Source organism: Mustela lutreola, chromosome 8 (assembly GCF_030435805.1).
Source record: "Mustela lutreola isolate mMusLut2 chromosome 8, mMusLut2.pri, whole genome shotgun sequence".
Lineage (NCBI taxonomy): Eukaryota > Metazoa > Chordata > Mammalia > Carnivora > Mustelidae > Mustela > Mustela lutreola.
The window spans coordinates 98,430,000-98,457,017 of record NC_081297.1 but is presented as its reverse complement, the minus strand read 5'-3'; the positions used below and the strand labels follow the sequence as shown (position 1 = coordinate 98,457,017).

Sequence of the window (27,018 nt, the reverse complement as noted above, 5' to 3'; positions counted from 1 at the left end):
CATTTTGAGGAACCTCCATGCTGTTTTCCAGAGTGGCTGCACCAGCTTGCATTCCCACCAACAGGTAGGAGGGTTCCCCTTTCTCCGCATCCTCGCCAGCATCTGTCATTTCCTGACTTGTTGATTTTAGCCATTCTGACTGGTGTGAAGTGATATCTCATTGTGGTTTTGATTTGTATTTCCCTGATGCCGAGTGATATGGAGCACTTTTTCATGTGTCTGTTGGCCATCTGGATGTCTTCTTTGCAGAAATGTCTGTTCATGTCCTCTGCCCATTTCTTGATTGGATTATTTGTTCTTTGGGTGTTGAGTTTGCTAAGTTCTTTATAGATTTTGGACACTAGTCCTTTATCTGATATGTCGTTTGCAAATATCTTCTCCCATTCTTTCAGTTGTCTTTTGATTTTGTTAACTGTTTCCTTTGCTGTGCAAAAGCTTTTGATCTTGATGAAATCCCAATAGTTCATTTTTGCCCTTGCTTCCCTTGCCTTTGGCTTTGTTCCTGTTGCTGCGGCTGAGGTCGAAGAGGTTGCTGCCTGTGTTCTCCTCAAGGATTTGGATGGATTTCTTTCTCACATTGAGGTCCTTCATCCATTTTGAGTCTATTTTTGTGTGTGTGGTGTAAGGAAATGGTCCAATTTCATTTTTCTGCATGTAGCTGTTCAATTTTCCCAGCACCATTTATTGAAGAGGCTGTCTTTTTTCCATTGGACATTCTTTCCTGCTTTGTCGAAGATTAGTTGACTGTAGAGTTGAGGGTCTATTTCTGGGCTCTCTATTCTGTTCCATTGATCTATGTGTCTGTTTTTGTGCCAGTACCATGCTGTCTTGATGATGACAGCTTTGTAATAGAGCTTGAAGTCCGGATTTGTGATGCCACCAACGTTGGCTTTCTTTTTCAATATCCCTTTGGCTATTTGAGGTCTTTTCTGGTTCCATATAAATTTTAGAATTATTTGTTCCATTTCTTTGAAAAAGATGGATGGTACTTTGATAGGAATTGCATTAAATGTGTAGATTGCATTAGGTAGCATAGACATTATCACAATATTTATTCTTCCAAAACAGGAGCATGGAACATTTTTCCATTTCTTTGTGTCTTCCTCAATTTCTTTCATGAGTACTTTATAGTTTTCTGAGTATAGATTCTGTGTCTCTTTGGTTAGGTTTATTCCTAGGTATCTTATGGTTTTGGTTGCAATTGTAAATGGGATTGACCCCTTAATTTCTCTTCCTTCTGTCTTGTTGTTGGTGTAGAGAAATGCAACTGATTTCTGTGCATTGATTTTATATCCTGACACTTTACTGAATTCCTGTATAAGTTCTAGCAGTTTTGGAGTGGAGTCTTTTGGATTTTCCACATATAGTATTATATCATCTGCGAAGAGTGATAATTTGACTCTTTAATTTCCTTTTGTTGCCTGATTGCTGAGGCTAGGACCTCTAGTACTATGTTGAATAGCAGTGGTGATAATGGACATCCCTGCCGTGTTCCTGACCTTAGCGGAAAAGCTTTCAGTTTTTCTCCATTGAGAATGATATTTGCGGTGGGTTTTTCATAGATGGCTTTGATGATATTGAGGTATGTGCCCTCTATCCCTACACTTTGAAGAGTTTTGATCAGGAAGGGATGCTGTACTTTGTCAAATGCTTTTTCAGCATCTATTGAGAGTATCATATGGTTCTTGTTCTTTCTTTTACTGATGTGTTGTATCACATTGACTGATTTGCGGATGTTGAACCAACCTTGCAGCCCTGGAATAAAGCCCACTTGGTCGTGGTGAATAATCCTTTTAATGTACTGTTGAAGCCTATTGGCTAGTATTTTGGTGGGAATTTTTGCATCTGTGTTCATCAAGGATATTGGTCTATAGCTCTCTTTTTTGATGGGATCCTTGTCTGGTTTTGGGATCAAGGTGATGCTGGCCTCATAAAATGAGTTTGGAAGTTATCCGTCCATTTCTATTTTTTGGAACAGTTTCAGGAGAATAGGAATTAGTTCTTCTTTAAATGTTTGGTAGAATTCCCCCGGGAAGCCGTCTGGCCCTGGGCTTTTGTTTGTTTGGAGATTTTTAATGACTGTTTCAATCTCCTTACTGGTTATGGGTCTGTTCAAGCTTTCTACTTCTTCCTGGTTCAGTTGTGGTAGTTTATATGTTTCTAGGAATGCATCCATTTCTTCCAGATTGTCAAATTTGTTGGCGTAGAGTTGCTCATAGTATGTTCTTATAATAGTTTGTATTTCTTTGGTGTTAGTTGTGATCTCTCCTCTTTCATTCATGATTTTATTTATTTGGGTCCTTTCTCTTTTCTTTTTGATAAGTCGGGTCAGGGGTTTATCAATTTTATTAATTCTTTCAAAGAACCAGCTCCTAGTTTCGTGGATTTGTTCTATTGTCTTTTTGGTTTCTATTTCATTGATTTCTGCTCTGATCGTTATGATTTCTCTTCTCCTGCTGGGCTTAGGGTTTCTTTCTTGTTCTTTCTCCAGCTCCTTTAGGTGTAGGGTTAGGTTGTGTACCTGAGACCTTTCTTGTTTCTTGAGAAAGGCTTGTACAGCTATATTTTTTCCTTTCATGACTGCCTTTGTTGTGTCCCACAGATTTTGAACCGTTGTATTTTCATTATCATTTGTTTCCATGATTTTTTTCAATTCTTCTTTAATTTCCCGGTTGACCCATTCATTCTTTAGAAGGATGCTGTTTAGTCTCCATGTATTTGGATTCTTTCCAAACTTCCTTTTGTGGTTGAGTTCTAGCTTTAGAGCATTATGGTCTGAAAATATGCAGGGAATGATCCCAGTCTTCTGATACCGGTGGAGTCCCGATTTAGGACCGAGGATGTGATCTATTCTGGAGAATGTTCCATGTGCACTAGAGAAGCATGTGTATTCTGTTGCTTTGGGATGAAATGTTCTGAATATATCTGTGATGTCCATCTGGTCCAGTGTGTCGTTTAAGGCCTTTATTTGCTTGCTGATCTTTTGCTTGGATGATCTGTCCATTTCAGTGAGGGGAGTGTTAACATCCCCTACTATTATTGTATTATTGTTGATGTGTTTCTTTGCTTTTGTTATTAATTGGTTTATATAGTTTTCTGCTTCCACGTTGGGGGCATAGATATTTAAAATTGTTAAATCTTCTTGTTGGACAGACCCTTTGAGTATGATATAGTGTCCTTCCTCATCTCTTATTATAGTCTTTGGCTTTAAATCTAATTGATCTGATATAAGGATTGCCACTCCTGCTTTCTTCTGATGTCCATTAGGATGGTAAATTCTTTTCCACCCCCTCACTTTAAATCTGGAGGTGTCTTCGGGCTTAAAATGAGTTTCTTGGAGGCAACATATAGATGGGTTTTGTTTTTTTATCCATTCTGATACCCTGTGTCTTTTGACAGGGGCATTTAGCCCATTAACATTCAGGGTAACTATTGAGAGATATGAATTTAGTGCCATTGTATTGCCTGTAAGGTGACTGTTACTGAATATGGTCTCTGTTCCTTTCTGATCTACCACTTGTAGACTCTCTCTTTGCTTAGAGGACCCCTTTCAATATTTCCTGTAGAGCTGATTTGGTGTTTGCAAATTCTTTCAGTTGTTGTTTGTCCTGGAAGCTTTTAATCTCTCCTTCTATTTTCAATGATAGCCTAGCTGGATATAGTATTCTTGGCTGCATGTTTTTCTCGTTTAGTGCTCTGAAAACATCAGGCCAGCTCTTTCTGGCCTTCCAGGTCTCTGTGGATAAGTCAGCTGCCAATCTACTATTTTTACCATTGTATGTTACAGACTTCTTTTCCCGGGCTGCTTTCAGGATTTTCTCTTTGTCACTGAGACTTGTAAATTTTACTATTAGGTGACGGGGTGTGGGCCTATTCTTATTGATTTTGAGGGGCGTTCTCTGAACCTCCTGAATTTTGATGCTCGTTCCCTTTGCCATATTGGGGAAATTTTCCTCAATAATTCTCTCCAGTATACCTTCTGCTCCCCTCTCTCTTTCTTCTTCTTCTGGAATCCCAATTATTCTAATGTTGTTTCGTCTTATGGTGTCACTTATCTCTCGAATTCTCGCCTCGTGGTCCAGTAGCTGTTTGTCCCTCTTTTGCTCAGCTTCTTTATTCTCTGTCACTTGGTCTTCTATATCACTAATTCTTTCTTCTGCCTCATTTATCCTAGCAGTGAGAGCCTCCATTTTTGATTGCACCTCATTAATAGCTTTTTTGATTTCAACTTGGTTAGATTTTAGTTCTTTTATTTCTCCAGAAAGGGCTTTTATATCTCCTGAGAGGGTTTCTCTAATATCTTCCATGCCTTTTTTGAGCCCGGCTAGAACCTTGAGAATTGTCATTCTAAACTCTAGATCTGACATATTACTAATGTCTGTATTGATTAGGTCCCTAGCCTTCGGTACTGCCTCTTGTTCTTTTTTTTTTGTGGAGAGTTTTTCCGCCTTGTCATTTTGTCCAGATAAGATTATATGAAGGAGCAAGTAAAATACTAAAAGGGTGGCAAAAACCCCAGGAAAATATGCTTTAACCAAATTAGAAGAGATCCCAAATCGTGAGGGGGGAGAAAGGGGATAAAAAGAGGTTCAAAAAGGAAGAAAGAAAAAAAGAAAGAAAGAAAAAAGAAAGAAAGAAGAAAAGAATTTTAAAAAAAGAAAACGTAAAAGATAAAATATAAAAAAGAAAAAATATATGTATAAGATAAACTAGTTAAAAAACGTTAAAAAAGAAAAGGGTAAAAGTTAAAAAAAATTTTACCAGAAGGCAAGAAAAAAAAAAAACAAAAAATGAAAAAGAAAAAAATTAAATGAACTGCAAGACTAAAAAAAATCACAGGGAGAAAGCCATGAGTTCCGTGCTTTGCTTTCTCCTCCTCTGGAATTCTGCTGCTCTCCTTGGTATTGAAACCGCACTCCTTGGTAGGTGAACTTGGTCTCCACTGGATTTATTGTTCATCTTCTGGGGGAGGGGCCTAGTGTAGTGATTCTCAAGTGTCTTTGCCCCAGGCAGAATTGCACAGCCCTTACCAGGGGCCGGGCTGAGTAATCCGCTCAGGTTTGCTTTCAGGAGCTTTTGTTCCCTGAGCGCTTTCCGCTTTCCGTAGAGTTCCGGGGGACAGGAATACAAATGGCGGCCTCCTGGTCTCTGGCCTGGTGGAGCCGAGAGTCCGGGGCCCCACTCCTCAGTGCGCACTCAGAGAACAGCGCCCAGTTACTCCTATCTGCCTGACCTCCGGCCGCGCTCCGAGCTCACCGAGCCTGCAACTGGTTCAAGGTAACACTGAGCTGGGAGCTTACTGTCGGCTCTGTCTCTGTAGCCGGCTTTCCTGTTCCAATACCCGCAGGCTCTGCGACACTCACACACCCCCGATCCTTCTGTGACCCTGCAGGACCTGAGGCCCCGCTGACCCTGCGTGGGCTTCGCCCCGGTTTAGCCTCTGGAGTGATGTCCCTCAGCGGAACAGACTTTAAAAAGTCCTGATTTTGTGCTCCGTTGCTCCGCCACTTGTCGGGAGCCGGCCCCTCCCCCCGGGGTCTATCTTCCTGTCGCTTTGGATTCACGTCTCCGCCAATCCTACCTTTCAGAAAGTGGTTGTTTTTCTGTTTCCAGAATTGCTGTTCTTCTTCTCTTCGATCTGCTGATGGATTTGCAGGTGTTTGCAATCTTTAGATAAGCTATCTAGCTGATCTCGGCTAGATGAAGTAGTCTCAGCCTGCTACTTCTCTGCCATCTTCTCCATATTGATTTTTAATTGTAAATTTTATTAGGTATATTTAATATATATATTACGTGGCATAAATGATACTTTTCTCAGCATTCTCAACTAAAACTTCTACGTTCTTTGGTCTTCAATATTTTTAGTTATATTCCCTGAAAAATTTTATTGAACGTGTAACTCGTCACACTTCCTTAACTTAAATTTTTTTGTCATGTGCAAGGTGATAAAAAAGTGTATTATAAATACTGCTATTTTAAAAATAAAACTATAATTCCACTTTTAAAACATATCCAATGAATTGTACATACTGTCAGTAATTTATGTCTACCATCATCCATTTGTTGCATTCTTTTGTTGCTAGTTGGAAATTTTACATCATTCTTGCTTCTTCTTAATCTTATATTTCCATTGTAATTCCCCACATAATTTCATCCTGGTGTTTTATTCTTCAATATTATTTATTTATTTAAAATTTTAAAAAGATTTTTATTTATTTATGTGACAGAGAGAAAGAGAGAGAGAGAAAGCACACAAGCAGGGAGAGCTGCAGGCAGAAGGAGAGGGAGAAGCAGGCTCCCTGCGGAGGAAGGAGCTGGATGTGGGGCTTGATCCCAGGATATCGGGACCGTGACCAGAGCCGAAGGCAGACGCTCAACCAAATGAGCCACCCAGGTTCCTGTACTCTTCAATATATTTTAATGAACACCTTATCATTCATTTCTGTAACTAAGGTAATCAAAATCACTAAAAGTTTTTGTACCTATAAGGTTCTGAGTAGTAATGCAATTTTTCTGGATTGAATTCTCATTACAAGTGTTGTCAGTATATTACCTATCAAGACCATCTATATCTACTACGGTCTTATTGAATATGAAGCACAAGAGATAATTTTATTGGAAAATAATTTCTTAGTGAAATAAATTGTACATTTCATCGATCTGGTTTCTGCAGTCAGATTTTGTATCCTTGAATGAATATTACTTATGCTCTATTAAGGCAAGTTTCCACTATCTATTTACCTCCTAGTTTTTCTGTTCTATTCTTTTTCTTTTATAGAATTTTCCTGTTTTGTTTCCTATCATGTAGGTCTGAGCACCAAGCAATCTTGTTCACACAGAGAAGAGAGAAATGAGAGAGGTTCAATTAGAACAATATCATTTAAGTATTTAGGTGTCTCAGGTATAAGCCAAAGGTCACATTATAATTATCATTAAATATAGTTGTAGTTATATAATTATAATTCTCAGCTAAAAATATAGCCTCCTTAATTTCGTTGAAAACAAATCACTGGTAACTAGGTCAATTGCACAAGAGTTTGGAACTCAGTCATTAGAATCCATCTCATTCTCAGTTTCTAGGAAATGCATGAAATAGACTTACCAGTACTTATAAGGTGTTACTGATTGTTACTTTCTTACCTACTGACAGCTAATATACTTTTAAAAATTTGGAAAATTAAATAATTTCTAAATCAATTATGGTTTTGTAAACAAAAACCTCATAAAATTCTTTACTTATTTACTAAATCATGACTCACACATTTAGCTGATTAAATTTCTAGTAAATGTTCACCACTAACCTAATTTTGCAAAGCCAGTTCTCATAGTCAAAATAATTGGTCAGATAAAACATTTCTGATAGGACAAGTAATGCTTCATTTTTGTATCCTAATAAACCCATAAATACACATCCTTATGATCATTGTTTGACTTCTAAATTCTAGGGTAAGGTAGAGTCTTGCTGGGTACTTGTTACCCAGAGGCAGGAGGACATTGCCACTTAAGAATTTCTTTTTTCTTTTAAATTTTATTTTATTTTTTCAGTGTTCCAAGATGCATTGTTTATGCACCACATGCAGTGCTCCATGCAATACATGCCCTCCTTAATACCCACCACCAGACTCACCCATCCCCTACCCCCTGCCCCTGAAAACCCTCAGTTTGTTTATCGGAGCCCACAGTCTCTAATGCTCCATCTCCCCCTCAGCTTTACCCCAATTCATTTTCCTTTCCTTTTCCTAATGTCCTCCATGTCATTCCTTGTGGTCCACAAGTAAGTGAAACCATAGGATAATTGACTTTCCCTGCTTGACTTCTTTCACTCAGCATCCTCTCCTCCAGGCCTGTCCATGTTGACCCTTCTGATGGCTGCATAATATTCCATTGTATATATGGACCATATCTTCTTTATCCCTTCGTCTGTTGTAGGGCATCTTGGCTTTTTCCACAGTTTGGTGATTGTGACCATTGCTGCTATGGACATTGAAGTACAGATGCCCCCTTCAGTATTTCTTCCCACACTCTCTGCTTTATTGTTATGGAACTCTCAGAGGAAATAGACATTGACAATGGCTGGGGAAAAGAGGGGGCACTTTAAATGAAAGTTGTCATCATTTCTGCCACCCACTGCTACAATATGTATAAGTACAGAAAATTTCAAAATGAGCCCCAATTACCCACTTATAATGTTGTATCTTTTTTTATTCCAGGAATATGTTTGGGACAGTTGGATGTATAAGGCCAATAGTGGGCTCTGATGTCTTAAGGGAGTTTTTGCAAATGTCACATTTTTAAAAAGATTCTGTTCATTTATTTCAGAGAGAGAGAGAGAGAGAGAGGGTGAGAGTGAGCACAGGTAGAGGGAACTGTGGGCAGAAGGAGAAGCAGGCTCCCCACTGAGCAAGAACCCCTATGCGGGACTTGATTCCAGGATCTTGGGATCATGACCTGAGCCAAAGGCAGATGCTTAACTGACTGAGCCACCTAGGTGTCCCGAAAATATCAATTTTTTGAATTTTCTTTTTGGAAGGGGCTGAAAGTAGTTTCCTACTCCAAGATAGATCCAAAATACATATAACTCTAAGTGAATATTCATATATTAAAATATATCTTCAAATTATATCTAAATTATATTAGTAACATTATGATAGTGATTTTATATAATTATTACCTACAAAGATGATAGGATTATTGATTATACACAAAATGGGGGATCCAGAAATGATGTTGAAATAGGTTGAGGCCAAAGATGAACATGAATGGTAGATTTGAGCCAAATGTCAAAGTCAGAGGTCAAAGTCACAGCATTCCAATTTTTAATAGTAATGAAAATTTAATGAAATTCCAGTCATCTGTTAAATAGACACTCAATAAATATTTGTGGAATGAAGTAATAAATAAAATAATTTGATATCATTTCCTGGCTAAAATAATGTTCATATAAGCAATAAAAGTATCTGGAAAAGAAGAAATCTGAAATACAGAGTGAGAATATATATTTTTAAGATTTTATATGGGCCACCTGGGTCTCAGTCAGTTAAGCATCTGCATTTGAATCAGGTCATACTCCTGGGGTCCTGGGATGAAGTCCTGCGGAGGCCTCTCTGCTCAGCAGGGAGGCTGCTTCTCCTCCTCCCTCTGCCCCTTCTCTGGCTCATGCACGCACTCTCTCTCTTTTTCTCACACTGTCTCAAATAAATAAGAAAAAATCTTTAAAAAGTCATTTATTTGTTTATTAGAGAGAGAGAGAGAGAAAGCAGGGAGAGGAGCAAAGGCAGAGGGACAAGCAGACTTCACGCTGAGCAGAGAACTGTATGCAGGGCTCAATCTCACGACCCTGAGCAGACCCTGCTTAGTGGAAATCAAGAGTTGGACACAACCGACTGCCACCCAGGTGACCCTGGGAATATTTCAACTGGACTTAAGTTTGGACAACACAGGGGTTAACGGAATAGACTCACTCAGGTATTCTGCCGTCTTGGGCCAATTACACAACTTCTCAGTGCTTCTGCTTCTTCAGCTGTAACATTGGATTAATAATAATAACTCCTGTATGACTGTATTACATTAATTAACATAGGTAAATCATCACAAAGCTAAGGGATGGTTCTAATAGCAGCATTAAATATTTACATAAACAAGGACTAGAGGAGAGTAAGTAACCATGAAAAGAGTTGACTTTGTGTCATTGATAATCTGATGTGTTAATTATATGAAGAACGATATTTTTACAGTACATTGAGCAACTGTGAGTGGGTGAGAATGAGTGTCCTTGCCATGTTAGTGTGTGTAGAATGGGAGGTAGAGTTATAAGTATTGCCAGTTGTAGAATAAAACTGGACTCCAGATATTGAGACAAAATAATGTCGCAAAGTTTTAAGCTTGAAATAAATGCCTGACTTTTTTATGCATTTCATTTCACATCTTGCCCAAGTAATCAATCAAACATTATCATTATTGTTATTGTTATTATTTCTCATCAAATCAAATGCAGAAAGAAGGACTTCTATTTGTTGAAAATGTGGAGTAACAGAAGTAATAGAAGTTTCTCTTAATTACCTGTTGGCAAATCAGCTGATGAATTTATTACAAGAAGCAGGGGAGAACAGTCCTTGAGACGCTACTGGAAGCAAGCTGGTTACTATTAACAAATAGATGTTGAGCTTATATTTAAGATTTCTCTGTAATTGATAATTACAGAGAATTAGAGGTAATTGCATATTTAAGATGTCTCTGTAAATTGCAATCTCTCTTTCCAATTATGCAGTAATACCTCTTCAGGATGTAGTCATCACTGACTGTATGTTAAATATTATGTATTTTATATTTTATTTTTTCCTTGGAAGAATTGGACTATCTATGGAGTGATCACTGCTGTGTAAGTGTTACGGGATGGTGGTGGAGATTTGGAGTTATACACCTTTAGAATGACTCATTTCAAATTTTTAGCATTGGGATTGCGAAGGGGAAGCTATAAGTGAAATAACAGAGTGGTTATTTAGGAAATTAGAACTTCCTCAAGGCTGCGAGAAAAGTCCAGAAACGGAAACAATTGTATCTTTGGAATAATGCTTTCTAATATAAAACATAGGTAATTCCATGACAAGGTGAAGTACATAAAAGATATGGTTGAAATGCTGTAATAAACTATGAAAATAGTGAACAAATTAGGGTGACTAGGTGGCAGTTGGCTGAGGGTCTGGCTTCCGGTTTTGGCTCAGGTGGTGATCTCAGGGTCCTGAGATGGAGCCCAGCAGGGAGTCTGTTTGGGACTCCTTTCTCCCTCTCCCTCTGCAGAGAGTTCTCTCTCTCTCTCTCTCTCTCAAATCAATCATGAAAAAAATAAAATAAGCTAAAAATGGAAACTGAAAATATAAAAATAAATGCATGTTAAGAAGAATGTCAATTATGAAATATAAGATGAAGTAGTAAAAAGAAGAAAGAAGTTGCCAACTGAATAAAGAGTTAAACTGGGGCAAGCTCAAAATTGTCCAAAAAAGATGAATTCATTTGGGAATAGAAAGGAGTTGCCATTAGGGGCATAGAAAGTGTAAGAGGCTGCAGGTGGGTGTGTTGAGGGTTTGAGGTGGGCTGTTTTTTTGGGCAGGGACTGTGAAGAGGGGAGAGTCCACTTAGAGACTGTGAAAATGAAACACAGAAAACAGCTTTGAAAATTCCCTGAGCAGACTAAACCAGTCCAATCATACATATAAAGCTCAGGTCAGCATTTTTTTTTTTTTAATAAATATATCTATTTGTCAGAGCGAGGTAAAGAGAGCAAGTAGGGGGAGTGGTATGCAGAGGCAGAGGGAGAAGCTGGTTCCCTGATGAGCAGTGAGCCTGATGCCCGGACTTGATCCCTGGACCCTGGCCAAGGGTCCGGCACTTGATCTGTTCCGAGGGCAGACACTTAACCAACTGAACCACCCAGGTGTCCCTCAAGTCAGCTTTTTGTGAGGTTAACCTGATGAGGTCATTGTTCACATCTCTGGAATCCACAGCAAAAATTCCCCAAGGTTTATGTGAGGGAACCCCTCACCCCTGACCAGGGGTCAGGGAACCCCTGACCAATTCCCTATCATTTAAGAAAATTCAGTTTTCTCTAAATAAGGCATTGATGGGAAATCAGTCTCTTTCTCATGTTTTCTTATGTTTTTCCTCCCTTTTCCCTTGTTGACTTTTGCCTGAGATTTTCCATTTTAGATTGAAATTCTTTTACATGCTTCCCCTTTTTTCACATTTCCCCCTTTGATCAAGATGCTTCAAAGAAAACAATGCTGGTCAATTCTGTCATTCAGATGTTGTTAATTTTTGTCAAAGTCATAGTTCTTTAAAGATTGTATCATATAGTGTAGAGCAGAGAAAGGTTGTCCTCAAGTGGGTTTTTCCATGAAGCTGGGGGGCCATCTCATGTGTTTTGTTCCGCAGAGGAGGGACATGGTATGGAATATCACTGGCCTTCAAGAGGGTTGAAATTCAAGCATCTCAGTTATGTCCTTTTAAGAGGGTTGGTTTAGTATCCGTGGTCAGTTGAGTTTTAGGAAAATCCTTTGAAAGGAAAAGAATTTTATTTTGAACCTGAAAGGCTTTACAGGTGAGATAAACATGACACCAGGCGAGATAGGCACAAGGAAATGTTTATTAAAGGTGCCCTCGGGCGAGGTTCCCTGACTGAGAAGAGAGTCCTGAGTCAGGGAAGTCGCACACGGGATGGGTCCAGTGGGTCTCTTATCTGGGTTTAGACAGGACATAGGTTCACAGCCATACAAGGTAAGGTATTCGGTGATTGGAGGGTTGGGGGACTCTTGATGCTCCTATTTCCTGCATAGGTATTGGGTTAATTTTGGTGACGTGTCCTCGTGTCCTCAGCATACGTTCTTCTGGTGGGAGAGTCATGGGTTAAGGAAGAGGGCAGCCTGGAAGATGACGGCCTGGCGGCCATTTTTATTGTTCCTCCTGCATTCCCAGAGCCGCCGACCTCAGAGAACCTACATTTGGGAAGAAGACATTTGCTTCCTAATTCGGGACATTAGAAATGTAATAAAACAATTAATCTGATGACCCAAAGCCCAATGGTTGCTATTTGTTATAACACTTCTCAGCCAATTTCCCCAATTGCTCATTTTTAATAGATCAAAACTGTCCCAAGTTCCAGGGGTTTGGTGAACTTCTCTTAGCTACTTGCTACTGTCTTTCATTATGTTTAGTTCTCGTGTTATTTTTCTCAAATTACTCACATAAAAACATTTTTTTTTTTCCAAGTTGGGCCCAGGTGACCCCTGCTAAGCAGTAAGCAGATTTAAGGCTCAGCAGTTTTCTAGCACTATTCTTTTAAGGCTACCTATTTGGGCTTGTGGATATTCAAAAGCTCAGTCAGCCGCATTGAAAGTGGTAAACAAAAGACTGCAGATTTTCTTTTCAAGGTCTGCTACTGAAATCGAAGCAAAAGTCTCTGGAGAAAACATGTTCAAACCCTTTCTATCTACTATAGGATTACTTGTAGACAGCCCCTCAAAATTATGTGATATTATATTATATTATATTACATAGTGCATCAAGAGTGCTGAGATGGGGGTGCCTGGGTCATTCAGTCATTAAGCATTTGCCTTCAGCTCAGGTCATGATCACAGGATCCTGAGATCGAGCCCTGCATCAGGCTCTCTGGTCAGCAGGAAGCCTTCTTTCCCATTCCCCCTGCTTATATTCCCTCTCTCCCTCTCCCACTCTCTTTCTCTGTCAAGATGAATAAATAAAATATTAAAAAAAAAATAACAGAGTGCTGAGATTCACATCTGGGCAGCCAAAGCCTCCTTGGAAGTCCAAGGAGCAGGGGCCGGTACCTGGAGAATTCAGATCTGGCAGGAGGTGTTGACCAAGAAAAAGAAATAGTAAAGTAACCAAATCCATTAGAGTCAATGGATTGGAATTCTGGAGACAGAGTGGACCAAAATCAAAAGTGAGTAGTATAGGCTTGTAAAGGCAAAAACCACAAGGTTACATAATCTGTTTAGAAAAAATGGGTGCTGATAGAGTTAAAAAGACTATCTAATAGACAATTGCTATTCAGTTAACAGATGCTACATTAATTCTATTTCACTGCAAAGTAGTAAGATGTAATCCATAAGATGGTGCAGGTGCAAATGACAGGTTGCAATTGACAGAAGCCTGAAGTTCATGGTGCTCCAGAAATTGAAACAGGAGACATGCATAAGTCCTGCTTCCTTAATATCCCATGACCCTATTCTGCCGGACTCTTCTAGCCACGTTTACTTCACTTTGGAATCTTCTTCCACATATGTTCTTGCAAGAGGCTGAGCTTGACTTACCTTACCAGAGATTGTCCCCACCTTTCTCCCTCAATTCAAAGGACCCACTTGCGGTACTACATATTTCACAGTTGAGAAAACTGAAGCAAAAAATGTTACAAAATGTGCCCAGATTGCAAGTGGTAAGGTTGACATTTTAGCCAAGGTAGTGTGCTTCCTGTGTCTATGTTTTTACTACTGTACTATAATGCTTCTACAATGAAGTAATTAAATAATTCACAGGAAGTAAATCAGAAACAATATCAAATATAATTACCACACAACATGAATGGACTGAATTCTCTCATTAAAACACAGACTACCAGATTGAGCTGAAAAAAAAAAAAAAAAGGAACTTTCAACTTAAAACAATTTACAAAAACATTTAAAACAAGAATATTATAGAAACTCTAAAGTAAAGAAATGGGAGAATGGAAGATGTACCCAAATCAGGAGTTCGTATATCATCAGCATGCAAGATGTTATTTAAGGTTGAAAATAGTAAATTGGTTAATGACCAGCATTACATAATAGACAGCAATAAAAGATAATTTACCAAGAAGATACTAAATCAGAGAACATAAATCTATAAACATTAGATGAGCATTAGAAACACAGCGAGTTGCTAAAAATAGTAACAGCATTGAGTAAGCACAGAGCAGTCAACAATATGAGCAACACACTTTATTTAAAGCAAGTTTAAAGACTCATCTGCTTTCAAGAGTCTATATTAGTAAAACATGGTCATTTATGTTGCCACAAATAAAATTTTAACAGATTTTATTAAGTATTGATTTTACTGTCCATAGTCTCTGATCATAATACAATAGAAAAAAGGATCAAAGTGTTGTAGGATTGCAAGGTTCTTGTCTCATGGAGTCAAAGAATAAATCTTGTGGACACAAAGGTGGGAAGCGATGTGAAAGTTTATTAAGTGAAGATGTTTGTGTACTCCTGTATGTGTGTCTGTGTGTGTGCTGGAGGTGGAAGGATGGTGACTATTACAGATTTGAATTAGGCCTGAAATACAAGTCTAATGAAAAGAAAGCATTAGAGCCAGAAATATACGGGTCCAACAACAAGGAGATAGCAGATTCCTGTGCAACAGCTGGTGGAATTTGGGAGGGAGCAGAAGAGAGAGAGATCATGGGAACAAAGAGACTGTAGCAAGGGCTTCAGTGCCTTTTTCAGTGATTTACCTTCATTTATTAGAATCCAGTAAGTTCTAGGCTAGGAAACACTTGGGTTGAGGAGTAGGGCATGAAGAGGAAGCAGTTCCAGAGAGCTGGAAAAGAAGAAAGGAAAGGTGTGTGTGAGAGACAGAGAGAGAGAGGGAGAGATCGTACTCTTCTTGCAGGGCTAATCTGGTGGGCTCCACTTCCTATATGACCCTCAGATCCTTCCTGTCCATCCAGCAGTCTTCTGGAGGAGAGCTCTTTATTAATTCTAGAGCATCTCAAGGAATTGATATCCTGAGATAACCTGGTACAAAAATCAAATTCTAACTTGTCAGTGTAAATAAAGTATACAAAGAAAATAAATCCTAGTTAGGTTTTTAGTGCTAATTTCATGTTGATTTTTTGTGTGTTGATATTGTTTTACGTGTTCTCTTTTGGGTAGAATTAAGTCATAGAGAACAGTTTATTAAGAATTAAACTATAGAGGCGCCTGGGTGGCTCAGTGGGTTGGGCCTCTGCCTTCGGCTCAGGTCATGATCCCAGGGTCCTGGGATGGAGCCCCACATCTGGCTCTCTGCTCAGCAGGGAGCATGCTTTCCCCTCTCTCTCTCTCTGCCTGCCTCTCTGCCTGCTTGTGATCTCTCTGTCAAATAAATAAATAAATAAATAAATAAAATCTTAAAAAAAAAGAATTAAACTATAACTTGTTATTTGCAATGACGTGGTTGGAACTAAAGGGTATTATACTAAGCAAAATAAGTCAATCAGAGACAATTATCCTATGGTCTCACTCATACGTGGAATTTGAGAAACAAGGCAGAGGATCATAGGGGGAGAGAGGAAAAAATATAACAAGAGGAAACCAGAAAGGGAGACAAATCATAAGAGACTCTTAATCCCAGGAAACAAACTGAGGGTTTCTGGAAGGGAGGCAGGAGGTTGGGGTGGCTGGGTGATGGACATTGGGGAGGGTATGTGCTATGGTGAGCTCTGTGAATTGTGTAAGACTGATGAATCACAGACCTGTACCCCTGAAACAAATAATACATTATATGTTAATAATAATAATAAAAAAGAGAAGGATCAGGAAGAAAAAAAAGAAACTATAATGATTATAACAACATTGTATGGTGATGGATGTTAAATACTTTTGTAGCATTGTTTACCCAGAGTTGTCCACACTATATTCTACATCTGAAACTGATGTAACATTGTGTGTCAACTATACTTCAATTAAAAAAAAAAAAAGAACTCAATTATATTAACATTCTTTGGGGAAATTCAGAGAAGTAACTACTCTAAAGCTGATGAGGAGAACATACAGTCCCTAAATTGTATAACTTTTATTTTAAGAAAAGATTAAAGTATCTAGATGTCTTGTTTTCTGTTGAAAGAGGAATAGTCATTCCTTTGAAATTCTTTTTTTGGGGCATCTGGGTGGCTCAGCGGGTTAAGCCTCTGCCTTCAGCTCGGGTCATGATCCCAGGGTCCTGGGATTGAGCCCCGCATCGGGCTCTCTGCTCAGCGGGGAGCCTGCTTCCCCGTCTCTCTCTGCCTGCGTCTCTGCCTACTTGTGATCTCTGTCTGTCAAATAAATAAATAAAATCTTAAAAAAAAAAAAGAAATTCTTTTTTTCCCCCTAAAGATTTATTTATTTATTTGACAGAGACACAGCAAAAGGGAACACAAGTAGGGGGAATGGGAGAGAGAGAGAAGCAGGCTTCCAGCTGAGCAGGGAGCCCAATGCAGGGCTCAATCCCAGAACCCTGGAATCATGACCTGAGCCGAAGGCAGACACTTGACTAACGCACTCATGTGCCCCCATTCCTTTGAAATTCTACATAGAATCTAATTTCAAATCAATCTGTCCCTGTTACTCCCTTTTCTTATATGCCTTCCCTAAACTAGATGATAGGATGCATTGGGATCTATTCGTTCGATATGTGAGATCTTGGTTTTGTGGCATCTTATCATAATAGCCTTACTTTCTGCACCTTTTGCAGCAACTTCTGTTCTCACTCTGATATATCCGCATCTGAAGACTTGAGCTGACCAACGTCAATAGAAGTGAGCAAAGAGCTTGAAACATTGCAGGAACCATGCTGATAGAGTAGTGAGTCGTAATGCGAAACAATGCCAGAGGCAGTGTGGTGTAGCAGCTATTATTGCAAATGAGGCAGTGTGCTAATAAGAAGGGAGGGGGACCGGGGCTAATGCTCAGAATATCTGGGGCGTGGGATATTTCTGATTCTCAGCACTTCCCAAAGGAATGGAGCGGTATTAGAGGATTTTTGTCTGTCTTTCTTTACTTTCCCTGAGTCTTGCCTCTGCTGTCAAGTAAGCTGAACAGAGTTAGTTTGGCTGCATTTCCAAAACCTGTTTATTTTCTCATAAGGCCCCTTGGTTCAAGGTGATGCCGGAGAGGGTAGAATGCCCCTGAGAGATTTAATAGCAGTCAGATGGGTTTCGCTTCTGACCCTCCAGGGAGCCTTGCTCGATTCTTGGGTCTAATTCTTTGTCTTGCCCCCAGCTTTTGTCAGATTCTATAGCACTGGCTTGACTTCTGTCTGATCTGCTGAGCCTCCTGTACTAGCGACATTATTCTTTTGTTCTCAAGGCAAGATTTATATTCTATTTTAAGGTATGCCTGATATTCCTAGTGTCATACTTCGGACTAAACAGCTGCTAGAAGAGCATACGGGCCTATTAAGGAGGAAAGTTTTCAAACTGGGATTCCACTGGTGGAGAACACATCTAGAGAATTAGTTCGCTATATGCAAAGGTCAACCTTTTAAAGTCTCTCTCAGAAATATTGTACTTGATGGCTTCCAGATACATCTTGCACATGCTGAAAACTGAGATGACTTTTCCCATTAATTGTCTGCTGTGCTTTTCTTATTCATGTTTAAAAAATTATTTGAAGTTGAAATCTGGAATGTACCTTAAAGGATTTAAATCTATTTAAGGTAGTGAGATTCTCACTTATTATCTTTTTTTCTATCTTGGACTTAAATATTTATTTTATTTTTGAGAAAATAATGAAATGGAAATTGAATCACTCCATTATTTCTTCACTTTTCTGTTTACATGATGGCATTGACTCTGTTGTTTTTCTTGCTCTTTTGAATTTATCTTTAGATCTTTAGGTATATTCAAGTTCTTGATTTTTGCTGCCATGTTTTTCCGTTAGGCTCAGTTCATTTAGGATGTTAGCATTTGCTTTTAGGGTTTTTTGTTGTTGTTTTGGGTTTGTTTTTAGCCGCACCCTCCACCAGCTCACAAGAACCAGCCCCTTGTGGCTCTGCCCTTCTCTTAACCTTTGTTATAGTTGTTGGTAAGTTATCGTAAAATACACCCTTGTTGATCAGAAAGTTCCCCGTGGAAATACTTTGGTTTCTTTAAAGCTATTCCAATGCTCCTCACCCTGTGACATCTTTCTTCCTTATTATCATAATCATTCTATCACCAGGCTCTTGTTTTAACAACTTCTCATTCAGCCTTAACCCTCTTCCCTGTCAGAGTTTATGACTTCGGGATTGTCCCTATCTTCCTCCTGAACTTTTGATATTGGCTTTTCTTTGTGTTTAGGATTTACATCTAAACATAATCAGGGCTTCCTTCTTTGGATAGTACAATACAAACACTATGGTAAGGTGGTCACTTTCCCCCATATTTTAAGTAACAGAAAGGGCTTTTTTTTGGTGTCATTGAGACAGTCACAAGTTGGTTTTTACTACTTGCTTTACTAGCTACGTGAACTCGAGAAATTTTCTTACCTTCTGTGACTCTCAGTTTCCTCAGGTATGAAGTAGAGAAAGTTCTTTTCAGAATTATTATGATATTAAATGAGAAAATCTGTGTGGAATTTCCTTTAACATATAGGAATCACTTAATTTTAGTTTTTCTTCTTTTCCACTTTAATTTTCCTTGTCACTCAAAATGAAGCCTAGAGTCAAAATAACTTGCTTTTCTCTTATGTCTCCCAAGATGTGAAATTTCAATAAATATGTATCACAAAATAAATTACGACTTGTCGAGCTAAGCATTTTTGTTATGAGGATATCTGAAATATGTTAGAAGATTCAAAGAAATGCCTGGAAACACAGGCATTTGGGTGATGGTAGAACTGTTGAACTCTGATAATGTCTATGTTTTTGTCACCCTTCCCTCATAAACAGAACGAGCAGCAGCTGTGACCTTCACACAAAAATTGTAGGTGTGGTAAATAGGTTAAGATATCTCTCAGTATCTTTTTTTTTGGTTAACATTTTACAGAATTGTGGTAAAATATATGCAAAACATAAAACATACAGTTTTAACAATTTTCAATTGTACAATTAAGTGGCATTAAGTATAGTTACATTGTTTTTCAACTGTCACCACTGTTCCTCTCCAGAACTTTTTCTTCATCCCAAACCAAAACTCTGTATCCATTAAACACTTAACTCCCATTCCCCCTTCCCCCAACCCCTGGTAACCACTGTTCTACTTCTTGTGTCTCTGAATTTGCCTCTTACGTACTTTTGTATCTGGCTTATCTCACGGACCATGTTTTCAAGGTCCATTCATGCTGTAATACGTATCAGAATTTCATTCCTTTCTTGTCAGAGGCAGGCCCCTGGCCAGGGCAGCCTCCGCCATTAAAAGATGGCGCCTGGCGAGTTGCCAAGAAAAGTTGCCTCAGGAGACTAAGCGGAACGCCCAAAGAGGAGGTAAACAGCATTGGTTGCTAGCAAAAGTTGTTTGTGTAGGTGTGCAGCCTGATTCGCTCCCTCCTGTACCCTGCTTGCTGATTGGTCATGTAAGCGTATATAAGTGTGTAGACTTGCAGAAATAGAGAGATGATGCATCTGAACTGGGGCTTCTTGTCATCCTTGCGCGTGGAGGGCAATAAATGGCGCTGGGACCCGGGAACTAAATAAAGGAATCTTGCAAGGTAATCCGTGGTAAGGCAGGGAGTAAAGGCCCGCAGGTAAGCGGGGACATTAGCCACGTTCAAAAGTGGGAATTCCGCGGTAAAGCAGGGAGTAATGGTCGACTGAAGTACATGCGTGTAAAAGGTTAATGTGTGTGTTAGTGTCGTTAATGTCCGCGTCTGTTGTCTGTGCGTTCATAATGGGATCTGAAGTATCTAAAGTGCGGTTGGAAGGGTCTTTAAAAGACCTGCTGAAAGCCAATGGAACTTCACTAAAAGCAAAAACTGCTCAGGCCTTTTTGAATACAGTGGAAAAGGCGGCTCCATGGTTCCTAGATGAAGGCTTGCTAAACATACCTCAATGGGACCGCTTAGGGGAGGATTTGAAGAAACAGGACAATAAAACGCCTTTGCCACCCAGGACCCTGGCAATATGGACCTTAGTCTGGGGATGCCTGGTGGGGCCTAAACCCAGATGTGAATCAGCTCTACAAGAGGGAGAAGAGGCATTGGAGGAAGTGAAAGAGGAGCGGTCTTCTCGTGCTTTAGAGGGGGTAGTTCTAGTGAAGACTTAGAAGAAATGTCAGGGGAGGAGTTAGACCTTAAAATGCACTCCCAAGTTTGAACAGTTGAAACTGTCAACTCCAGCGACACCTAGTGCCTCTCCGCTGTATAATCCTATGGCCTGCCAAGGAGCTTGTAGCTGCTGCACCACATGTGGTGGTGGCAGGTTTTCAAGCTGGAGAGATCATGACCTGACCTCTGCCTTTCCAGTTTTAGAGGACCAAAACAACCAGCGGTATCATCAGCCTCTTGATTTTAAACTAGTTAAGCAATTAAAGGAAGCAGTCATGCAGTATGGCCCTCAGGCAGCCTTTACGGTCTCTTTGTTGGAGACCATAGCGGGAATGAAATTAGTCCCTGAAGATTGGGGTAACCTAGCCTGTGCAACCTTGTCAGGAGGGCAATATCTAGTATGGAAAACAGCCTGGCAAGAATACTACAGGACACTGCCCGCCGTAATGCAGCAGCTGGAAATCCTCAGTGGGACCTAGAAATGTTAATGGGAATGGGACCGGACATGGGAAAGCAGGCCCAAATACAATACAACCCTGCAGTGTATCTGCAAATAGCCGCGGCGGCCACTAAAGCATGAAGAACAATTCAAGGCAGTGGGGATTTACAGGGTCAGCTGTCTAAGGTAATACAAGGACCAAATGAAGCATATGCTGATTTTGTAGCGAGGCTGATGCAAACAGCTGGTCGAATATTTGGGGAGGTAGAGGCAGCCATGCCATTGATAAAACAGCTGGCGTATGAGCAAGCTAATAAATGGTGTAAAGAAGCCATCAGACCTTGGAAAAGCAAAGACTTGAGTGCATATATTAAAGTTTGCAGGGATATAAATAACAGTGTTATTCAAGGGCAGGTTACGGCTGCACCAATCACTCAAGGTTTACAGGGATTACAGGGAGCTCAACAATATAAACATAGAGGTACTGCTGGAGTTTGCTATTACTGCAAGAAGCCAGGACACCTGTAGGAGCTATGGTTACCAAAGAAGAGAGTTGGACCTTCCTATTTCAAAGCTCCTCTCCCCAAGAAACCGAGCTGCTCACAGTGATAAAACATTCAAACATTTCAAATGTTTCATCAAGAACCCTTCAACCTTTTATCAGATAGTAGATAATGTGGTGCAAGCTGTCTCTATCATTGAAAATATGGGTTCTATTAATGACAGGTCTACTATCTCTAAGGCATTACAAGAAATCCAAACATTAGTTTGGGATGGGAAAGCTCCATTTCATATTGGCCACATATGAGCTCATACAACCTTACCAGGCCCTCTGACAAAAGGAAATCAGTTAGCAGACTCCTTAACCAGAGGAGAATTTGTCTTTGCCATTGAGGACCCAGTGCAACAGGCGAGACATTATCATAGGCTGCTCCATGTGAATGCTTTAACTCTTCACCTCAAATTTAACATAACAAAAGCACAGGCACTGGACATACTAGTCTCCTGCAGAAATTGCGTGACCTTACTACCTGCACCGTCCTTGGGGGTTAATCCTAAGAGTTTGTTACCTAATCATATATGGCAAATGGATGTCACACATGTTTCAGAATTTGGAAAGTTAAGATATGTTCATTTCTCTGTCGGTACCTGCTCTGGAATAATTTTCGCCTCAGGGCATACGGGGGAAAAATCCAGAGATATTATCGCCCATTGCCTACAGGCTTTTGCGGCATGGGGAAAGCCACGCTAGCTAAAGACAGATAATGGTCCAGCCTACACCTCACAACCCTTTAAAGCCTTCCTACAACAACTTGACATTCACTTGATACATGGAATACCCTATAACCCACAAGGACAGAGTGTTGTGGAGCGCACATCTTACTATAAAAAATGCACTTTATAAACAAAACGGGGGAATACGGAACACCTTCAGGTCCCCTAAAGATAAGCTCAATACCATTCTCTTTATTTTGAATATTTTAACGTTGGACAAAACGGGTAAATCAGCTGCAGACAGACAGGCAAGTAATGCTGCTGCTCCCCCTAAGCCTTTAGTACTTTGGAAGGACATACTCACAGGAAAGTGGAATGGACCAGATCCAGTGTTAGTATGGAGTAGGGGGTCTGTATGTGTTTTTCCACAGGCAAAGGAGACTCCAATTTGGATCCCAGAGTGGCTGGTGCGTGCAGCCTTGCCTCCGAACACCAGTCATGATGCTGAAGATGCTGATGATAACTCTGGGGATGCTACACCTCCTGCGGCAGACTCAAGCCAGAGAGCTGTGGGCAGTGGTTAAAGCATGGCCATATCCTTTACCAGTGACTAACTCTTCTCTCATATTCCCTCCTCTCCCTTTGATGCATGGCAGGTCTGTAACTTGCTAGGAGCATGTACTGATATCTCAGCAGTGTCCATGTTAAATGGTGGCAAATACCTCAACTGTTCTTATAAGCAAAATGACTCTAGTACCTTTGAGACAACAGTTAATATGTCTTGTCCCAATAATATTACTTATCAGCCCGCTCCCATATGCATCTTGCCACCATTCCTTTTCCTCGTAGCAAATGCTAGCGAGCTGAATGATACATTAAATTGCACTAAGAATTGCTATCTTTCCCAGTGCTGGAATGTCACAGCCTTCAAGCTGGCTGTGATTATGCATATCCCTACCCATGTTCCTATCCCAGTTTCCATTCCAGAGGACAAGTTACCGGTGGTGATATCCAGAAAGAAGAGAGATTTTGGTATCACAGCCGCCATTGTGACAGCATTGGCTATATCTACAGCAGCTGCCACGGCAGCAGCAGTCTCACTTGCTACAACTATACCCACTGCGGAAGCTGTGAACACCCTTGCAGAAGGAACGGCGGCTTCCCTTCAAACACAGACTCAGATCAATGCACATCTGCAAGCAGGAATCCTGTTAGTCAACCAGAGAGTGGATTTGGTTCAAGAACAAGTGGACATATTGGGGGTCTTATTGGGACTGGGATGTATAGCACCCTTCCTGGCAATTTGTGTAATTCCCATAGCCTATACTAATATGAGTGACTTACAGAATGTCTCCCGACAGCTCTCCCGATACTTGCGGGGGAATTAGTCCGCAGAATTCCAAAACTACACTCAGCACCTGCTACTAGGCATAACAAGGATAAATAACACCAGAGTTGAGCTTGCAACCCTCCCAGAGATAATCAAAACATTGCAAGATGTGTTAACATTTAGGAAACAATGGGCTAGCGTAATTGATCTGATGACAATCCTTGTAGTGGGCTTGATTCTACTAGTAAGGAAACTGCAAATTTGGAGGTGACAGCAACCTAGGCAACAGCAAGCCCTGGTGCAGGCCTTGTTAGCCATCGAGGTTGAAACATCCCCCCAAGTGTGGCTAAGTATGCTGGATCGGTAGTCAATGATGGGTAAGATTGGTGGGGGAAATATACCAACCTAAGACAGGACGCAGATCATTGATATCTGCCGTCTGATGACGGGTAAGGATATTCCCCGCCACTGACAACCTAAGACAGGCACGATCCCTGCCATAAAAGAAAAAAGGGGGAGATGTCGGAGGCAGGCCCCTGGCCAGGGTGGCCTCCGCCATTAAAAGATGGCACCTGGCGATTTGCCAAGAAAAGTTGCCTCATGAGACTAAGCGGAATGCCCAAAGAGGAGGTAAACAGCATTGGTTGCTAGCAAAAGTTGTTTGTTTAGGTGTGCAGCCTGATTCACTCCCTCTTGTACCCTGCTCACTGATTGGTCATGTAAGCGTATATAAATGTGTAGACTTGCAGAAATAAAGAGAGAGAAGATGCATCTGAACTGGGGCGGCTTGTCTTCCTTGCGCATCGAGGGCAATACTTTCTATGGCTGAATAATAGTCAATTACATGGATATATCACATTGTGTTTATCCATTCATTTGTTAATGGACAGTCTCACTGTCTTTTAAAGAGAGTGCTCTGGTTTACATAGCAAGTCTTAATTTATTTTTATTATTGTGCACTTGACAAAATTATAGGGAACATTCATATCAATATTAAACTCTAGTAATTTGTAGTCTGTCAAATTTTCCTTTGATATGTTTTAATGTATCTGCATGTTTTTATATGATACTAATTGCTGTCTGTAAACTATAAGGTATCTGAAAGTCTGGAAACATAGGATAAACTTATTTTTAAATAGTATATTAGTTACATTTTCAAGTAATATGCTCCATATATCTCTAGATATGTTTTTAGGCAAAACTCCTTTAAATTTAAAACAATAGATCCCAGTTGATTTTAGATATGGGTGATCTGTATTGTACTTTTTTTTCCAAATTAGTAACTACATCCATTGCTTTAAATACCTTACATGAAAAGGTTTCCAGAGATTGAAGAAAAATAAATTAATGATATTATTTAGAAACATAACATATACATTTATAACATATATATATATATATTTAAAAATATATTTATCCTATGTTTCCAGGTTTTTTGGACACCTTATATTTATGTTCTGCTTTCATCATATAACATTGTTTCCTTACTGTTTTTTCCAAACATTTAAAAATTATTGTAGGTACTTATTTTTTATGGTTCTGTTTTATTCTATTATTGTTTATCTATTTTTCTTATCTTAGACAACATTTTTCTTATTTCTAATTTTTATTCATTTAAAACATATGTATATGAATTATTTCTCTTGAAGTCATTTTTTAAGGATATAGTTCCTAAGATTAGATGAGCCAATTGAAGTTATGACCAAGTAACTTTGACATATTATTAGTTTATTTCCATACAGATTGAAATAATTTAGTTATATCCTATAAGCCATGTTAGTTTGGTAGATTAAGGAGTATGTTCTATGCCTTAATAATACTTAAGTTATAATTTAAAAATATTACTTGCAAAGGTATGTGGGTATATAAGCATAAATACTGATCTAAAAAAAAAAGAAAGAAAAATAATCTGATTTTATCTGTTTGAGCTTTGTCTTCATTTTGCTTTTAGGTTTTACATTTTTTTCTCTGTAAAATAAGACCAAATATCACAAACTCTAAAGTAAATACAACAAACCTGAGTCCTTTCGTTTATACCCTCTCTGGAGGACGAGGATTCTGAGTCAACGCCCTTGGTTATGCTTCTGTGCTGCTTCTACCCACACACACGCGCACACGCACATGCACACGCACGCAGTCCATGAGTACACAGAGCACTGATCATTACAGTCTGGTTTTGAGGTTTATTCTGAGTGGGGTAATAAAACTTTCACTCTCCAGCCTCACCAGTGAGAAGTGGTAAACTGGTCTGATCATGTGACTTAAAATTGTGCGGGTTGAGAGAGTAGTAAATTAGTGCAGGGTTGGCATTTGTATGCTGGCACTATCTAATCCCAGCTCCTCAGACTCTACCTCAGGTTTTTGTTTTTTGTTTTTTTAAGGATTTTTATTTATTTGACAGACAGAGATCAGAAGTAGGCAGAGAGGCAGGCAGAGAGAGAGAGAGCAGAGAGCCCGACGTGGGGCTCGATCCCAGGACCCTGGGATCATGACCTGAGCAGAAGGCAGAGGCTTTAACCCACTGAGCCACCCAGGCACCCCTCTACCTGAGGTTTTTGAGCAAGTCTTTGTTCATTTCTGTGCTTTATCAGCCATCCCTCTACCCTTGAAATAAAGGGAAGAAAGAAACGGACTTTTTCTTGCCATGTCCAGAGGAATGAGAACAAGCTCATTTTTTCCTTTAAATCAACTTGGTTAAAAACTGCATGAAAAGTTTCAAGCTATTCTGGAAATTAAGACATCATTTCATCTCTCTTACCCTTCCCTGACTCTTCAGTTTACCTCCCTACCCCCGACATATATAAGTAAGTACTCCATGGGGGTAAAGTAAAAAGGGCAGAGCATTTGTGTTCAAAAGGTTTTAAATTCTTGTGGCACAAGACTTATCTGTTATATATATATATATATGTCTTGTTTCTCTGTCTTGTTCCTGACTGTAGAGGAAAAGCTCTCAGTTTCTCCCGTTCTGGATGGTATTCACTGTGGGCCTTTTATAATGGCCTTTATGATGTTAAGATGTATTCCCTCTATCTCTATTTTGTTGAGGGTTTCTGTCAAGAATTGATGGTGTATTTTGTCAAATGATTTTTCTGCATCTATTGAGAGGATCATATGGTTCTTATCCTTTCTTTTATTAATGTGATATGTCATGTTGATTGATTTGCAAGTACTGAACCACCCCTGCAACCCAGGAACAAATCCCACTTGATCATGGTGAATAATTCTTTTAAGGTACTGTTTGATTCCATTTGCTAGTATCTTGTTGAGGATTTTTTGCATCCATGTTAATCAGGCTTATTGGCTTGTAATTCTCCTTTTTAGTGAGGTCTTTTGTTTTGGAATTAAGGTGATGCTGGCCTCCTAGAAGGAGTTCAGAAGTTTTCCTTCCATTTCTATTTTTTGGAACAGTTTGAGAAGAATAGGTATTAGCTCTTCTCTAAATGTATGGTAGAATTCCCCTGGGAAGCCATCTGGCCCTGGACTTTTATCTGTTGTGAGATTTTTGATTACAGATTCAATTTCCTTGATGGTTATGGGTCTATTCAAATTTGCAATTTCTT

General features: G+C 39.6%; 2 protein-coding genes across 11 annotated transcripts in view; both read left to right on the top strand.

Moving 5' to 3' along the window:
- KLRG1 (killer cell lectin like receptor G1) overlaps positions 1 to 27,018 on the top strand; it is a 341,170-nt gene that overhangs the window by 276,899 nt on the left and 37,253 nt on the right. The window lies entirely within an intron of this gene.
- Positions 19,828 to 24,235, top strand: LOC131839086 (uncharacterized). The gene is made up of 2 exons (XM_059186208.1): positions 19,828 to 19,919; positions 22,560 to 24,235. Exon 2 carries the CDS (start codon positions 22,830 to 22,832, stop codon positions 23,514 to 23,516), a length of 687 nt encoding a protein of 228 aa, XP_059042191.1. The 5' UTR covers positions 19,828 to 19,919; positions 22,560 to 22,829; the 3' UTR covers positions 23,517 to 24,235.